The following is a 15,478-nucleotide window of genomic DNA, read 5'->3' as shown; positions in this document are numbered from 1 at the left end:
CTTTCAAAATTACAATGACCTCATCCTGACTGATTTTTCCTGAATTTTTTTGTTGTCACTTTTTGTTTGCAATTCATTAGGAAATCGGAATTGTATTCCAATTTGATTATTTCCGGGCACAAATAGATAGTTTCCCTTCGTAATTTTTGCTGATGTGAATGGGATTTTTTTTTCAGATGTCATTGCAAAAATTAAAATGTTCTCAGTTTGCATTAAAGGATAATGAATATGTAGATTTTTGTTGTTGTTGTTCTTTTTGATGAATATTCCATTTGACAGCAATTAGACAAGTTCACAAGTTCAATGCATGAATGCACCCAGTTTTGGTTGGACAGCCAATAGGGGGGGATTATTGGAAAAGGGTTGCCGTGTCTACGGAAAAAAATTTACCGAATATTTTTCTGTATGGAAAATTAACACACAGATAATGTATTCCATAAGGAAACCTTATCTGGATGATATTTTCAAAAGGGAAATATAGACCGAATCACCGACGTAGCTAGAAATGGTATTTGTTGTGACCAACAAAAAATGGGATTTTCAAGCCAAATTCTCTAAAAAAATAAGTTGAATAGTATCAGTCGGTTTTGCCAGTAGATGTATACCCCCAGTCATGGTAAAATTAAGAAGGTAAAGTCATTCCAAATAAGCATTCCCATCTTTGCATTTTCTGTAATTTACCTTGTCAAATTTCACTGTATAGAAGGCAGGTTCCCATCTCTGATCTGTGTGTGTACAATGGATTTATAAATAAATATTTTGACAATGAGATGTTGTCAAATGAATAATTTAAAAAAAATGTAAACATATGATTCCATGACTTTACCTCTTTCTACCATGCCCCCAGTCTTGAGTTATGATTTTCCACATTGTTGAAGCAGTTGGAGATTATTGTCGATTTCGTATCTGACCTAAGAATGATATAAATATTACAACGTGTCATATTTGGACTATACAGGGTGAGATGAAAAAACTGCAACCAACTTCAGGCTGCTGTCATTTCTAAGCCACTCGTCCGACAGCTGTTAAAATTATTGCGGTGACAGCTCATTAAATTGTTTACAAGCGTACGAAAGCATCTTGGTGAGAATTTTCCAGAAAGAAAGTTATTCGTCATGGAATTCAAGCGTTATAGCGTGATTTCTTTAGATTTGGCTGGAAAACTACAACCAGAGCACTCCAGCATTTAAATATGAATAAATCTTTTGTGTCTCGTACCATCGCTCGTTACCGTGATACTGGTAGCGTAGCCCGACGTCAAGGAAGTGGACGGAAGAAAACAGCAGAAATGGTTTGAAAAGTGAAGAAGCGACTTGATTGAAACCCGCGTCGCAGTGGCCGAAAAGTGGCTCGTGAGCTGAACATATCACAATATTTCATTCGGCAAATATTGAAAAATGAGCTCGGGGTAAAGCCACTGAAATTCCAAAAAGGGCAAGAACTTACACCGCAACAGAAAGAAAATAGACTCTAAAGAGCTAGAGAGGTGCTTCGCTTGGCCGAAAGTGGTGAACTGGCGAATTTGGTTTTCTCCGATGAGAAAACATTCGTTGCCCAGCAGTTTGTAAACAAACAAAATGATCCGCTCGTGTTTACTTGCCAAAGAGGTCAGCTGAAAATGTGCACCTTCGGTTGGCCACCAGAACTCAAGCGCCGGCCATGGTGATGGTATGGGCCGCCATTATCGCTCTTCGCTCGTATTAATCGACCGTGGCATCAGAATAAATTGCGGAATATTAATGCGAAAATATTCTGGAGGCTGTATTAAAGTCCGCAAACATTTTGGTCCGCAAACCTTGGACATTCAAACAGGACTCAGCAACATCGTACACAGCACGCGCCATCCAAGAATGGTTTTAAAATGAGATTCTCCGCAGCAAAATCTCCGGATACCAAACCGTTGGGCTATTGTGTCAGGAATATTTTGGAAAGCATGGTTGGCACTAAAAAATACCAAAGTTTCGATCACCTCAAGCAAGAGCTTCGCCTCGAATGGGCCAAAATACCGCAGAGCAACATTGGGGCAATGTCAGACGGTTTCATTGACCGTTTGAAGGCCATAATTCGTGCTAAAGGTGACCAATTCGAACAAATCTAAAATTATTATAAAATTTGATGCTATTTCCGACATTTTTTGCTTTCATTTAAAAAAATGTAAAAATTATGGCGTCTGACTTTGTTGCAGTTTTTTTATATCACCCTATATATGAGTTTTAGTTTTTCAAAATGTTGACCCTTTGTGGGAGAGGTACTTGATGGGCTGAACCGATATTGTCCATTTTCGCATCTGACGTAGTTGTGATGCCAATATTAGGATTTGTAAAGTCTGAGCAAAATCGGATGATCCTTCCTCTTTCTGTGCAGCAAAACTTATTTTTTCTGAAAATTTCGACCTTTTGTGGGGCAGGTACCAGAAGGAGTGGATCGATATTGCCCATCTAACTCGATCTAAGTTTGATAATAATATTTCCACGTACCAAGTTTGGATCAAATCGGATACTCCCTTCGAAAGTTATAGTGCGCACCAGCCAGATAGACATACGGATCGACTCCAAATGTCCTGAGATGGATTTTGTCCAAAGAGAACTAGGGTCTAAAACCGTTATTTCGATGTGGCACGTTTTGGCCGTATTTAATGATATATACCCTCTCTAACCATATGGCGGAGGGTTTAATCACCATTTCGGAGAGGGTGTAAGCCCTTAAGGTGAGAATACATAAAACGCTTTCTTGACTGACTTAAGTCATCTGCTAGCTTAAAAAAAAAACAAAGGAGCGTGGACCCAAAATCGAACTAAGTCAACCTAAAACTCCCTTGTTCCTCTACGAAGAATCCAGCCGATGACTTCAGCCAGTCAAAAAAGCGTTATACATATTCTCACCTTTATTCTGGCTATGTCAGTAGTTCGGATATAATTTACAATAGTAAAGTGTTATCCAAAAAATATTTCCTATGGGAGATTAAGCCCTTTATAAAGTTTTCTATAAAAAAATATTCTGGTATCAGTTTCTGTTGGAAAACCTTATTCAAAAAATAATTTCTACAAAAAATACATTCTCGGGATTGTACGAATTTAAATGTACATTTTTGCATTAAATCTTAGTGATGGCAACCCTGGGACAACACCTTCAAAAAATTATTATTATGACGTTACTTGCTCACATGTAATGGATGGAACATTCAAATGACGATGCTCTATCCACCAACTTCATTATTAAGTAAACTTAGTTGACACACATTGGCACACGGCGAGAGGGAGTAGGTAATACATGCGTGAGAATGCCTTGCTTTTGCTCTCTCTGACACACAAGGGGGCAAATTTTGTAAACAAACAAGGGGTAACAACAAAAACAACTGCAGCCCCCAACAAAAAAAAAAGAAAACACAGCACACAATGCATAAAGCAAAAGAGGCGGCCAGATGTTACTGGTTTTGTTTGTTTTCTTGTTCTCAACCATGGGAGAGTAGGAGAGTCATATGCAAAGAGATGGCATCTCCATCAACAATGGCGGCGGCTCTCTTCATCTCCATTGGGGAGCCAGCCAGCCAGCACATTCGAGAATTGCACTGTTATAACAGTATAATAGGCAAGCACATGCCAAACTGAGGCTCATTTAAAGTACAACCGGTGCTCGTCTAAGTTGTTCTCGCCCAGCAAATAATTGTGGGACAAGCGTCGAATTCAGAACAAAGAACTTTAAGTGCAGTGGAAAAAGCAAGAAAAAAAAAATAATAAACTACTCTGAATTTGGTGATTTACTAAACAAAAGCAAAAGTGCAAAAAAAAAAAAAAGAAGATAATTTCAAGAAAATAGTGTGAATTGCAAAAAAATAGTGTTTTAGAAAAAAAAAAAACAAAACCCATAGACGACAACAAGCCAACAACAAAAATGGAAGCTGACAACAAAAAGCCTTTTAAAGTAAGTTGTTAACCCCAAAAATAACAGCAACAACATAAATGGAGTGTTAACCTCGCAGACAGCCGAAAAAACGTAACTCTTGGATCTAGGGGAGATTTGGGAAAATTTTTGGGGAACTTAAAGAATAGAATAATGTGTGGGAATAATAACAATAATTATTATGAATTTTTGTGCAAATCCAAATAAAATTGGAAAATAAATTTTTATGTTTGCAAATTTATGTGTTTCACCACCATGCCTACCCTCCCCTAATGCCATGCCTGTCTGGCTGCCTGCTGCCTGCCTTGTATTGCTCTGTTGCTGTGGTACCTCTGTTTGTGTTTCTTGTTCTCATCATTTATTTAAGAGAACAGCAAAAACAAATGTTTTTTTTTTTTTTTTGGTGGGGGGTGCACAACATTTTGCATTTTTAAAGAAGAGAGCGGTACGCTCTGTAGCACTCTGTACTTAGTTATGCTCTTTAGCTGTTAAACTTGTTAAAGAAGGACCCCCAAAGCCACATGTTGTTGAGTATGGCAGCAGGAAGAAATCATGGAAATTTCTTTTAATTAAAAAATAATTTTGAAAATGCAAAAACAAAACATAAAATAAAAAAATAAATAAAGCAGACAATAAAGTTGCAACAAAGTCAAACGCCATAATTTTTACAATTGTTTTTAAATTTTATTGAAAACAAAAAATGTCGGAAATAGCATCAAATTTTAGAATAAGTTTAGATTTGTTCGAATTGGTCCCCTTTGGCACGAATTATGGCTTTCAAACGGCCAGTAAAACCGTCACACGCTGCCCGAATGTTGCTCTGCGATATTTTGGCCCATTCCCGGCGAAGCGCTTGCTTGAGGTGATCGAAACTTTGATATTTTTTAGTGCCAACCTTGCTTACCAAAATACTCCAGACACAATAGTCCAAGGGATTGGTATCCGGACATTTTGGTGGCCATAGTGCGCTGGAAATGAAGGGAGAAACCTCATTTTCTAACCATTCTTGGGTGGTGCGTGCAGAGTGCGATGGAGCTGAGTTCTGTTGAAATGTCCAAGGTCTGCGGCCAAAATGTTTGCATGCCCAAGGATTTAATACACCCTCCATGATATTTTCCCATTAATATTCGGCATTTATTCTGATGTCACGTATTAACACGAGCGGAGAGCGGCCATTGGCTGTTATGGCGGCCGACACCATCACCATGGCCGGCGCTTGAGTTCTGGTGGCCAACGGAAGGTGCACATTTTCAGCTGACCTCTTTGGTAAGTAAACGCGAGCGGATCATTTTGTTTGTTTACAAACTGCTGGACAACGAATGTTTTCTCATCGCAGAAAACCGAATTCGGTAGTTCCCTATTTTCGGCCAAGCGAAGCTACACTTTAGCTCTTTTGAGTCTATTTTCTTTCCGTTGAGGTGTAAGTTCTTGCACTTTTTGGAATTTCAAGGGCTTTACCCCGAGCTCATTTTTCAATATTTGCCGAATGGAATATTGTGATATGTTCAGCTCACGAGCCATTTTCGGCCACTGCGACGCGGGTTTCGATCAAGTCGCTTCTTTATTTTCCGAACCATTTCTGCTGATGTTGCTGTTTTCTTCCGTCCAATTCCTTGACGTCGGACTACGCTACCTGTAACTCACGTAACGAGCGATGGTACGAGACACAAAAGATTTATTCACATTTTAATGCTGCAGTGCTCTAACGATAGCCACTTGTGGTTTTCCAGCCAAATATAAAGAAATCACACTATCGCGCTTGAATTCCATCCCGAAGAACTTTTTTTCTAGAAATTTCTCAGCAAAATGCTTTCGGATGCTTGTAAACATTATAATGAGCTGTCACTGGAATAATTTTAACAGTTGTCGGACGAGTGGCTTATAAATGACAGCAATCGGAAGTTGGTTGCAATTTTTTCATCTCACCCTTTATTTGCACTCCTATAAATAGGAAAGCGGTAGGAAGGATAAAAATGGTTAAGGTTCCTTTAGGTAAACTTCTATTCAGCCTGGCTGCACAGAGATCTCCCTTGTGGGAAAACTTCTATTCTGAAATCTTCTATGGCTGAATATAAGTTTTCCTGGCTGAGAACTTCTTCTGGGAGAAATTCTATTCAGCCAAGCTGGAAAAAAATCTTTAAGAATACACCTACTTAGCCTGGCTGAATAGAGATTTTCCCCATTTAGGAAAACTTCTATTCAGCCTGCCAGAATAGAGATTCCCTTTTGTTTAAATTTCTATTCAGCCTGGCTGTTTTATTTCCCGAATTTCCAGGGAAATCTGTATTGTTTCTAGAATCCCCCTTCTTATGGAATCTTCTGAATTGGGACATCTTCACTTCATCCCTACTGAATAAGGGTCTATATCGGCCATCTTCAGTTTGGCTTTTCTATGGAAACTCTTCAACCTCTCGCAGCTGAATTGGTGTAAAAAGTGATTATTTTTTTTTTCTATCTCTCAACCACTCGCCTGAGAACATTGTTATTGGATGAATGAATGAGTGAATGCATGAATGAGATTGCTGAAAAAACAACAACAACTTTTGGCCAGCATACAAAAATTCTGTTGAGCCAACAATGTTTGTTCAGCGCCATAACCCAACCACTTCAAACATAAGACTTCAATGGTTTGTTTGAATTCCAATGAACGGTTACAATATTTTTTTTTTTGGAAAGGTATTTTTATTTCGCACACACACAGTCGATCCCGCACTTACCCGCTCTCTACCTTTCCCGCTCTCACAGAGATACTTATGTTTGTCCTTGCCAGCCGGTTGGTTTCAAGTGAATAGCAGCAGTACCAACATGGCTATAGCTCTGAAAATCATGGCCTGCCTATAGTCGTACACCACAGAGCTCACCACCACAGCTCCAGAGAAATCCTACCATTTGGTTTCTTTTTTTTTGTCGATTTTTGGCCAGCTCCTCATTTTGTTTTTGGCATTAAAGGCGAAATAAAGGTAAAGGTAAATAAGAACAATAAGCGGTTCAATAGCCACAAACAGTCGAGCAACAAGAATTGAAATCAAATGGATTGGATTGTGGATGGCAAATGAATGGTATTGTTGTTGTTGTCGTTTTTGTTTTTGTTGTTAAGTTTATTGTATTGCAAATCAAGCAGAGTGTGTGTGTTAAATGGCCAATTATATGTATTTTTAATTTTCTCTTTTTTTCTGTTTCTGTCTGTGGCGGCATTCGATGCCAAATGGAAATTATACAAAAATCTGTGCCATACTTCAAGGCTGAAAGGGCGTTGCCTGCCGTCGTAGTTAGTTTGTCTGGTTTGTGATGATGGATTGCGACAATTGTTGTTTGGCGCCCACTCTCCTTTCTCTGATGGATTTGTTGGATTATGGAAAAGAAAAACAAAACAAAAAAGCCCCATAGCCCCCTAGATTGACTAGATGGCTGACTGGCTGGCAGTCAAGTTATTCAGTAAGCCTAGTGGTTGGATGTTAGCTACAGACACTTTGCCTAATTTCCCTTTAGGTTTTTGCCTACCTTTTGTTGGCAAGTTAATAAAAGATTCGTAGTTTCCAAGTTCTTAGGTGAATCGGTTTTTTTTTTTTTTCTTAAGGAGTGGGGAGTTTGAAAATTATGGCAAAGTTTAATTTGTATTGCCTATCGCCAGGGGTGACATTCCAAAATTCCTTGAAAAAATAATTGACATTTAATTATAATTTTTGTGTAAATTTCGTAACGACATTTGATCATTATTTATTTTTGCCATTGGCTTTTGAAACAAAAACAAATTGAGGAATAACATCAACCAAAACAAAAAGGGAAATTAAAAATTAACTTAACTTTACAAGAAGCCGAAAATAAACAAGAGCATTAGTTTTAGAGTGGCAAAATTTTGGTGCATACTTTTAGGTGAGGTTAATTATAGATTTATATTCCAAGATAATTATTTTCCCAGCCGCCATAAAACATCCACAGATGTAAAATTAATTTGTTCAATCGACCACGATAATGTGAGAATGTCATAATAAAAAGAGACAACTCACCCCTTACAAAGTTATCTATTCAAGCCCTTAAATAAAATTATTAAAAGAAAATTTAATTTCGAACTAAAATCAAACATAAATCTTTTTTTTTTAATTTTATATTAACTTCCTTTGCTCACTTTCGAACAGAATGCCTAAAAGTATGCAACATTGCCCAAGCTTAATTTCCAATAGCATGCCCAAAAGTATGCACATTTTTTTTGTTAGTTCACATGAAAATAATGGTTTTAGACCCTAGGTCTCTCTGGAACAAATACGTTTCAAGACATCTGAAGTCGATGTCCGTCCGTCCGCCTGTCCGTTTGTCTGGTTGGTGCTCACAATAACTCTCGAAGGGAGTATCCGATTTGTTACAAACTTGGTACATCGTAATACTATTATCAAACTTAGATTAAGTTCGGAGATGGGAAATATAGGACCACTCGTTCTTGTACCTCCCCCACAAAAGGTCGAAAATATCAAAAAAGATGTTTTACTGCACAGACGGAGAAAGGATAAACTGATTTTGCTCTGACTTTGCGAATCCTAATATTTGCATCAATTCTAGGTTAGGTGCGAAAATGGACAATATCGGTGCACTGCATCAAGTACCTCCCCCACAAAGGGGAAAATTTTGAATAATTATAACTCTTATAAAATGTGATGTAAAAGTTCGATTACCTTCAAATTACACATGTCACATTATTTTTATTAATCGAAGGTCTGGTGTGAAGATGGAATGTATCGGTCCACTTCTTCTGGTACCTCCCCCACAAAGGTTCAAACTTTTGAATATCCATGAAGCTTATAAAACGCAAAATAAACATCCGATTCCATTCGGACTTGGTGCATATCAGTATTTCTATCAACGCAAGATATGTTATAAAGATGGTAGAGATCGGGCCATTCCTTCTGGTACTTCCCCCACAAAAGATCGAAATTATCAAAAAAGACAATTTACTGCACAGACGGAGAAAAGATAAACCGATTTTGCTCCAACTTTGCGAATCCTAATATTTGCATCTGTGCTAGGTCAGGTGCGAAAATGGACAATATCTGTCCACTCCATCAAGTACCTCCCCCACAAAGCGTCAAAGTTTTAAATAATCAAAACGATCATAACATACGAAATAAGCATCCGGTTCTCTTCAAATTTCGCACATGCCATTATTTTTACTAAAACCAGATCTGCTGAGAAGATGGGATATATCGGTCCACTCCTTCTGGTACCTCATCCCCAAAGGGTCGAAAATTTTGAATATTCATGAAGTTCATAATACACGAAATTAACTTCCGATTCCATTCAGACTTGGCACATCTCAATATTTCCATCAACACAAGATCTATTATAAAGATAGTAGAGATCGGACCATATCTTCTTGTACCTCCCCCACAAAGGGTCAAAGTTTTAAATAACCAAAACGGTTATAAAGTCCGAAAAAAGGATCCGATTCACTTCATATTTCACACAACCCATTTTTTTTCTTAACTTAAGATATGGTGTGAAGATGGAATATATCGGTCCACTACTTCTGGTACCTCCCCTACATGGGGTATAAATTTTGAATATCAACGCAGCTCATAAAACGCGAAATTAATATGCGATTCCATTCAGACTTGGCACATCTCAATATTTCCATCAATACAAGGTCTGTTCTAAAGATGTTAGAGATCGGACAATTTCTTGTGGTACCTCCCCCACGTAGGATTTAAGATTTGAAAAACAAAACGCTTAACGGTGGAATTTTTATTCACCCTTTGTTGTAAATTAATTAACTTACTTTAAGTATGCTTGAGTTTTCATCAATTTCAAGTGATATGCCAAAAAATATGCAACATTTTTTCTCTTTTGGATTTTCCACAGGAAATTTCTATTCACCCTTTTTTCACCCTATATTAATTAATTCCCCCTCAAGAATACTCAAGATTACTTCAATCTCAAATGGCATGCCCAAAAGTATGCAACACATATTACTTTTGACTAGAAAAATCTGAAAAAAACCAAATCAAAAGGCTATGATCCGACACCAATCATATTAATGTTTACCTTCAAAGCACCAACCAGCCTCAAAGTATGCAATGGATTTTTTCAATTAATTATACTAATTGCTTTGGAGTTGTTTTTTTTTCAAATTTGAAGGGGGTAGGGTGCGATGGGAGGCAAAGGGCAAATCAACTTCAAAGCTGTAACATCTGTCAGTTAACGAAATGGAAAAATGCCAATCAAATGACACAGCAACGGCGACGATTAAAGGCAGGCAAATCGACGGCCAGCACCACCACCAGCTGGTTTTAATTAATAATCCATAAATATGAAAACAGGAAAATTTGAAATTGATTGGCATTTAAGAGCACTACCACACACACACATACACACACCGGCATGTAAAGCTGAGCTAAAATGGCTTTTAATTTTTTTTTTGTTTTGAGACACCATCTTTTTTCCCCCAAAGTCCAAATATTTTTAGCTCTGCTCTTACTCATTGTTATTCTTGGTAATGCAAAAAAAGCGGAGGACCATAAATAAAATAAATATGAAACATAAATGGTGGGGGAAGAGGCTAACAAAGCCTCGAAACGTGAGCGTGTGGCAATCTCAGGTAAAAAGTAATAAATATATAAAAATAGAACACATACACCACCCATGATGGCCTAACAATTTTCACCGGAAAAAATAAGAAAAGCAACGGAATCATTAATTCAGCAAGGCTAAATAAATATTGCCCAGGGAATGTTCCATAGAGCTCAGCTAAGTACAAGATTTCCATAGGAAATTTGTCAAAAGCCCATGGCAGAATGATGAACAACATCAACAAAAAGGAGCCACAAAGTATGCAATGGATTTTTTTTTTAGAAAAATTAAACAAGGGAACATAGGAGGCTTCAATGAAATAAGGTGTCCAGGGAAAATCTTTAGCTCAGCTTTGGAATTATCAATTTAGCCAGGGTGGATTAACACAAAAAAAAATCAAATTCAACCCCACCGGGGGGTTTCAATGCCTATATATTCTACTTTAAAGCCTCATAAAAAACCCATTTTCAATGATTTCAAATTGAATATGAAATTCGCTTCCATTCAATATTTAATAATACATAATGCCTGAAATGAAATATGTTATCCCCCTCCCCCCCTCCAAACAGATTTTGCATATTTGGGATTCCAGGCAATGCTGCTCGAAAAAAGTCAAAATGTGTTATGCTTCCGTTTTCCCGTTGGCTGAAAAAAAGATAAACATTTCCTAGATTTTTAGACCCTAGGTCTCCTTGGACCAAATCAGTTTCAGGACATTTGGAATCAATCTAGCGATGTCAGCCCGTCCATCCGTCTATCTGGCTGGTGTGCATGGTAACTCTCGAAGAGAGTACCCGATTTGCTCCAAACTTGGTACATCGGAATATTATTGTAAAACTTAGATCGAGTTCGTAGATGGGCAATATCGGTCCACTGTTTCTGGTACCTCCCCCACAAAAGGTCGAAATTTTCAAAAAAGAGGTTTTACTGCATAGAAAGAGAAAGGATAAACCGATTTTGCTCTAACTTTGAAAATACTAATTTTTCAATCAGTGCTTAGTCAGATGCGAAAATGGACAATATCGGTACACTCCATGAAGTACCTCCCACACAAAAGGCCAAAATTTTTTTTTTTGCACAAAAAGTGAAAGGATAATCCGATTTTGCTCAGGTGCAAAAATGGACAATATCGGTCCACTCCTTCTGGTACCTCCCTCACAAAGCGTCAAAAATTTGAATAATTATAACTCTTATAAAATGTGATGTAAGGGTGCGATTATCTTCAAATTACGCAAATCGCAATATTTTTATTAACCCAAGATCTGGTGTTAAAATGGAATATATCGGTCCATTTCTTCTGGTACCTCCCCCACAAGGGGTCGAAATTTTGAATATTCAAGAAGCTCATAAAACCCGAAATTATCATTCGATTCCTTTCTAACTTGGCAAATCTCAATATTTCTATCAACACAAGATCTGTTATAAAGATGGTAGAGATCGGACCACACCTTCTGGTACCTCCCCCACAAAGGGTCAAAGTTTTGAATAACCAAAACGGTTATAAAATCCAAAATAAGCTCCCGGCTCTCTTCATATTTCACACATACCATTATATCTACTAACGCAAGATGTGCTGTGAAGATGGAATATATCGGTCCACTTCTTGTGGTACCTCCCCCACAAAGGGTCATAATTTTGAATATCAATGAAGCTCATAAAACTCCAAAATAACATCCGATCCCATTCAGAGTTGGTACATCTCAATATTTCGGTCAACACAAGATCTGTTATAAAGATGGTAGAGATCGGACCATTCCTTCTGGTACCTCCCCCACAAAGGGTCAAAGTTTTGAATAACCAAAACGGTTATAAAATCCAAATTCACACATCACATTATATCTACTAACTCCAGATCTGCTGTGAAGATGGAATATATCGGTCCACTCCTTGTGGTACCTCCCCCACAAAGGGTCAAAATTTTGAATACCCATGAAGCTCATAAATCCCGAAATTAACACTCGATTCCAATCAGACTTGGCACATCTCAATATTAGGATCAACACAAGATCTGTCTTAAAGATGGTAGAGTTCGGACTATTCCTTCTCGTACCTCCCCCACAAAGGGTCAATGTTTTGAATAACCAAAATGGTCACACAATCCGAAATGAGCATCCGGTTCTCTTCATATTTCACTCATCTTATTATTTCTACCGACTCAAGATCTGTTGTAAATATGAGATATATCGGTTCACTCCTTGTGGTACCTCCCCCACAAAGGTCAACATTTTAAATATCCATGAAGCCCATAAAACCGAGTGATACTTTTTAACTTGTTTTTTTTTTTTTAAGAATTCAGCATCCAATTGTTAAAAATAACTTAGCATTCATATGCTCCAAATTCGCCATAACCCATTTTCTATTTTAGAACAATTCTCTCTCTCTCTCTCTCCCTTCCCCACTGTCTCTCCCCCTTTCTCCACCTAGAAATGCTCACTTAGCTGGTTATTACTTATAAGCCACTTACTTTTTTTTATAACCCCCAGTTATGCATATCCGTCCTTACCCTGGCATTTATGTAAATGCCAATTTATACAAAAATCCATCTGCATTTTTACACATCATTGAATAAAATATTAGTTGTACGAGGGGTGGAGGGTAAAAGTTTTCCAAAATGGAAATATGAGAAAATGAAAAAAATGTCCTTAATCAATTTGAAAAATGAAAATCTATGAGTATTTACATTCCTCTCCCAAAACTTCTACTGCCACCCCTCGTAATATGCCTCCGAAACAAGTAACAATTTCCACCACAGCAAATATGTCGTACACGTCGTCTATGATTGCAAAATGATTTAATGGATTGCATAAATATTGCGTCTGTACGGATGTATGCATAAAAATAACTATATGCATTCCAAAAAAAAATATCTGCTGGCACATCAGCCGAATGCCATTCCAAGATAAATGAATTCCAGGAAAAATAACCCAAAGAAGCTTCTGTTTTTTCCTGTGTTTTTTTCTTGTTGTTCCCAGGGGATATTTATGTTACTATTTTGTATATTCCGTAAAAGCGTTTCCTTGTATTTTTCTCCGCACGTTTCATTTTAAAGATATTTTAAAATTAGTTGACAAGGACAATGGCGCTTAAAAACGTGGCTATCGGACGTATGGGTCTATGGGATTGGAACAGCTGTATGAGGTGGTTTTTGTGTAGGAGACGAATGAAGAAGATGTTATTTTTGTCCTCCTGAGAAATGGTAAGAACTGAGGAAAGTCAAAATAGAAAATTTTGTATGGAAATCGACCTCCAGATTTATATGAAAGTTCATAGTCAGACTGGACTGAGTAGCAAAAACCCCTTACATGCTAATTATATCATTCAGGCAACTCATGAAAAATCAGTTAGAAAAATCCAAGATATTTTGTTTACTAATTTTGGGTTAAATATTCTAGACATCTTGATTGTAACTCGTCCAATAAACGCCCTCTATATCTCAGATGTAAGGCAATTAATCAAAATCCTATATTTTAGCCAAAGATTTCATAGAACATTTTTTGGCCAATATTCGGTAACATATCCCAGACATTTTTAAAGACACTCATCAAATGAACGATCTCTATAATCTAAATTTAAAGGGATTAATCCTGACCTCTGCATCTTAAGTTTTACTAGTCAAGCAATGCCATCTACATCCTAAACCAACAAAAATAACAAATTCACGATCTCTGGAGCTCTAGTTTTTAGAGTATTTCAGAGAAATAAATTAACGCCATCTGGCTCTGAGCTTTTCTCGGAGTGTCGGAGCGAGCCTAAGATTTATAGACTTTCTAAGAAAACAAAAAATCTTTTATGCGGGAGTCTAGACTCTTCTTTTTCGCCAATATTAAAGGATTTCATTACATTATATAGACTCTTCCGCGATATCTAGTGTTCAGATTTACATTGGATTTGTTTTTGGGGAAAATAAATAAACGCCATCTCGAACCTCCAAAGTCAAGATTTCTAATTTTTTTTAAGATAATACAAAGCAGAATATATGGTCTAAACTATATTTCAAGAACAAAAATGTATAAGCTCTAAAATCTGGATTCCTATTTTTTATCATTTTTAGAGATTTTCAGCCGTATGTCATTCGTACATCTATCGTTTAGATTTAGATTTGGCCTACATTTGGAATTTTTAAGAAAATACAATTAACGCCATCTGCCTTTCAGGTTTTCTTTTCGTAGGATTTGAACTAACCTCTAAAGCCAGGAATTATAAACTTCCGAACAAATAAAACATCTAGGTTCTAAATTTTATGGGGAAATTCACAGACTGAAATCTAGATTCCTAACTCTCCCCAATTCTTTGTAGAATTACAATTGAACGCCATCTGTCGCTCAGAGTTTTTCAGACGTATGTATTATATAGGATCAGCCGCGACATCTTGTGTTCAGATTTTCATTGGGACTTATATAGAGATTTTGTAGGAAAAATATATTAACACCATCTGTCTTTCAGCATCTTTTCGGAATGTCGAAGATAAGCCTTTAAATTCCAGATTTCTAATTTTTTTTAGGAAAGAAAAAACAAAGCGGAACATATGGAGACTATATTTCATGGGCAAAAATGCAAAGGCCTTGAAATCCAGTTTTAGGTTTTCCCCATTTTTTTTAGGATTTCATTTTGGGGTCATCTGTCTTTTAGAGGTTTTCAGCCGTATGTCCTGTACAGATCATTCGTCATCAGAGAGACCGCATGTTTTATATAGAGTCATTCCCGACATCTAGGGTTCAGATTCTCATTGAGACATATATTGCAATTTTGTAGGAAAAATAAATAACAGCATCTGTGTCTCAGGTTCTTTCGGAGAGTTGGTTAGAATCTCCATAGGAAAGATGTCTAAACTTCCGAAAAAATAGAATATATGGAGTTAAAATTTTGTGTGGAAAATTCACAGAATCTGAAATATAGATTCCTCTTCTACCCAATGTTTTGCTACATTTCAATTTCGCGCCATCTATCGTTCAGAGTTTTTCAGACGTATGTTTTATGTAGAATCAGTCGCCACATCTATTGATCAGATTTGCATTGGGAT

At 37.1% G+C, this 15,478-nt stretch overlaps 1 protein-coding gene across 1 annotated transcript in view; it reads left to right on the top strand.

Annotated features, from left to right (window-relative positions):
• Window positions 1-3,603: 3,603 nt before the first annotated feature.
• LOC101887617 (DNA fragmentation factor subunit alpha) overlaps window positions 3,604-15,478 on the top strand; it is a 90,594-nt gene continuing 78,719 nt past the window's right edge. Inside the window, exon 1 of the mRNA XM_005179558.4 lies at window positions 3,604-3,921. Coding sequence (XP_005179615.1) covers window positions 3,892-3,921 — 30 coding nt within the window. The 5' untranslated portion in view covers window positions 3,604-3,891. The remainder of the gene's footprint in view (window positions 3,922-15,478) is intronic.

This window comes from Musca domestica, unplaced genomic scaffold, assembly GCF_030504385.1.
Source record: "Musca domestica strain aabys unplaced genomic scaffold, Musca_domestica.polishedcontigs.V.1.1 58, whole genome shotgun sequence".
Taxonomy (NCBI): domain Eukaryota; kingdom Metazoa; phylum Arthropoda; class Insecta; order Diptera; family Muscidae; genus Musca; species Musca domestica.
The sequence above is the reverse complement of the archived record's forward strand: the minus strand, read 5'-3'. Positions and strand labels throughout refer to the sequence as shown.